At 39.0% G+C, this 3149-nt stretch overlaps 1 protein-coding gene across 1 annotated transcript; it reads right to left on the bottom strand.

The window, feature by feature from the left end:
* Positions 1 to 1378: 1378 nt before the first annotated feature.
* Positions 1379 to 2740, bottom strand: LOC131614523 (uncharacterized). Its single transcript, XM_058886096.1, has 2 exons — positions 2363 to 2740; positions 1379 to 2194 (listed from the first exon to the last, which is right to left on the bottom strand). Exons 1-2 carry the CDS (start codon positions 2738 to 2740, stop codon positions 1379 to 1381), a joined length of 1194 nt encoding a protein of 397 aa, XP_058742079.1.
* Positions 2741 to 3149: the final 409 nt, after the last annotated feature.

The following is a 3149-nucleotide window of genomic DNA, read 5'->3' on the forward strand; positions in this document are numbered from 1 at the left end:
CTCTATCACTTTCACACTTTTCACAAACAAGAATAATGCATGGTTTAGCATGATAAAAATGAGTTGAAATAAATTCTGGTATCCCGCATTTAGTGCACAATGGAAAGTTTCCTCACAATTGGTTAAGTTCTAAATTTTGATTCAAAAATGACATGTGACTCGAGGAATTTATGCTAAGTAATTTGCACACACCATCAACTAACCATGTTAAGTCTAGAAAGCGATAAAGTGTACCTTAATTTTCCTCGATACCTATTCTCATCATTGCCACTCGAAGTGTTCACCAAATCAACTCTTGTCCGTGCCAAATGGTTCCTCAAGATTCCTTTGCAAAAGAACAATTAAACAAAACACTTTGAAAAAGTTGGGTTAATCACTTTCCACCCAAACACACAATTAAACTACAATAATAAAATGCAATTTTTAAAAGGTTCAAATGGTGAAACGAGAGCCACCATAAAGTACACAAATTAAAAACCGAAAAGTGAAACCATAAATAAATAAAACAAAACAGAATTACGACTAAAATAAAAATAAAAATAAACTAAAAAAATGCTACAGCACCACTTCAATCCTCTTCTTCATCACTACCACCAACAGTCCCGATCACATCCTCCATTGTATCGTCCTCATTTCCGGTACCGTTGCCTCCTGCACCCCCCCATGAAAAGTGGCCTGCCCACAGGCCAATTTGCGTATGCATCATACTCCGCTTCCAAGGAATGTGGGTGAAGATAGGGTATTAGAATGGGAGATGAGTTAAGTGAGGACGAGAGCGGTAGAGTGAGAGGAGAGAAGTAAAAATAAAAGATAAAAATAAAACAAACTAGGTTAAATTAAAAGCTAATTTATTATTTTTTTTTGAAAGTGGAAAATTTTTTGTACTGAAGTGTTTGCGGGGCAAACACCTGTTCGCGGGGCAAACAAGAAAAATTTTCTTTGTAAAATTGGCTTATTCACTGTTTGTGCTCTGTTTGCGGGGCAAACAGTGTTTGCGGGGCAATCACTGATGAAAATTTCTTTTTCAAAATTGGTTGACCTGTTTGCGGGGCAAACACCTGTTTGCGGGGCAAACAGGAGAAATTTTCTTTGCAAAATTGGCTTGTTCTCTGTTTGTGCTCTGTTTGCGGGGCAAACAATGTTTGCGGGGCAAACAAACTTGAATTTTTAAAAAATGCCAATTTTTACACTTAACTTCCACTTCCTTTCAAAAATAGTTACTAAATAACTCTGAAAACAAAAATCAAAAAGCATAATAGAATTTACTTACGACGTTGGGTTGCCTCCCAACAAGCGCTTTGTTTAACGTCGTTCGAGCTCGACGGTTCGATGGTGCACCAAGGCTTGACGAGCAAAATGACACACCATCGCGGCTTGCTTATCCATTGCGGTAGCCTTTGAGTCTTTGTTCCTTTACAGTCCAACTTTCTTGTGTTTTAGGGTCCTCCACCACAATGGCTCCATAATTTCGCACCTCTTTCACCACAAATGGCCCCGACCACTTTGACTTTAACTTACTAGGAAACACCTTGTGTCTTGAATTGCACACAAGCACCATTTGTCCAACTTCAAAGTTTTTGTGATGAGTGTTTCCCTCATGATTTACCTTGTCCTTGTCCTTGTGAAATTGATTCTCCACCTCAATGATTTCTCCTTTTTCATCATCGACTCGGAAGTTGTCATGTTCATCCTTAGGAGGCTTCATAGACTCAAAAAGAATAAAAATTACCTCTTTATCTTGCACCCTTACTTTCATAATCCCATCATCGATATCAATCATCATTCGGGTGGTCTTCATGAATGGTCTTCCAAGTATTAATGGCACATCACGATCCTCCTCCATGTCGACTACCACAAAATCAACCGGGAATAAAAATTTGTCCACCTTTACCAGCATGTCTTGTACAACTCCATATGGTGAAATGATAGACTTATCGGCTAGTTGTAAATTTATCCTGGTGTGTTTCATCTCAATGTTCCCCAATCTCTTGACAACGGATAAAGGTATTAAATTGATGCTAGACCCCAAATCAACCAAACCATTACTAATGTAGTTACCTCCAATGGTGATCGGTAAAATGACTCGTCCTGGGTCGGCTTCCTTTCTTGGGGGAGTTTTTTGAATAATTGCACTACAATGAGCATCAAGCACAACTGTCTCTTCATCCGTGTACTTCTTTTTCTTTGTGAGCATCTTCTTCATGAATTTTGCATACTTGGGCATTTTCTCCAATGCTTCGGAAAATGGAATATTTATGTGAAGTTGTTTAAATATATCCATAAATTGAGCGTAGCGCCTTGCGTCTTCCTTCCTTGACTGCACATGCGGGTAAGGTAGATGTTGGAGAGGAATTGTGCTCACATTCTCATTTCTCTTTTTATTCTTCTTCACTTTTTTGTCATTTTTCTCTCTTTCTTCTTTTTCTTTCCGCTCTTTTTCAACTAATTCTTCCTCTATCTTCTCCTCACTATTTTCTCCCTCATTTTCAACTGTCACTTCCTCCTCTTCATCTTCAACTATTATTTCCTCCTCATCTTCCACTATAACCTCTTCATTTACGCCATTATTCACCTCCTTCCCACTTCTTGTAAAAATGGCTTTGCAATGTTCCTTAGGATTGGTTTGGGTGTTGGCGGAAAAGGATGCTCCCGGTTTTTGCTCGGACAATTGCTTTGCAAGTTGACCCACTTGATTTTCTAAATTCTTTATGGCCGCTTCATTGCTCCTTTGGTTAGCCATGGATGCTTGCATGAATTGTGTAAGAGTGTCTTCCAATTTTGAGCTCCCACCTTGAGATTGTTGACCTTGGACTTGAGGATTTGGGCTTTGATAAGGACTTTGATGTTGATAGTGTTGATTGTTGAATCTTGAGTGTTGAAATCCTTGGTTGTTTCTTTGGTACGGGTTATTGTGAGGTGGAGGTTGCCTTTGATAACCTTGATTTTGATTGTTGACATAATTCACTTCTTCACCCTCGGGAGGAGGACAAAACCCGGTAGGATGGTCACCTTGACAAAGTTCACAACTTGCTACGTGAGAAGTTGTCATACCCCAAAATTTGCCCATCTCATCTCTCCTTCCAAATGCACAAAATGCAAAATGAAGAAGTTTGGATTTTTGAACCTTTGGGCCCAACTTTTGGATTTCA

The sequence above is a fragment of the Vicia villosa genome, linkage group LG6, assembly GCF_029867415.1.
Source record: "Vicia villosa cultivar HV-30 ecotype Madison, WI linkage group LG6, Vvil1.0, whole genome shotgun sequence".
NCBI lineage: Eukaryota > Viridiplantae > Streptophyta > Magnoliopsida > Fabales > Fabaceae > Vicia > Vicia villosa.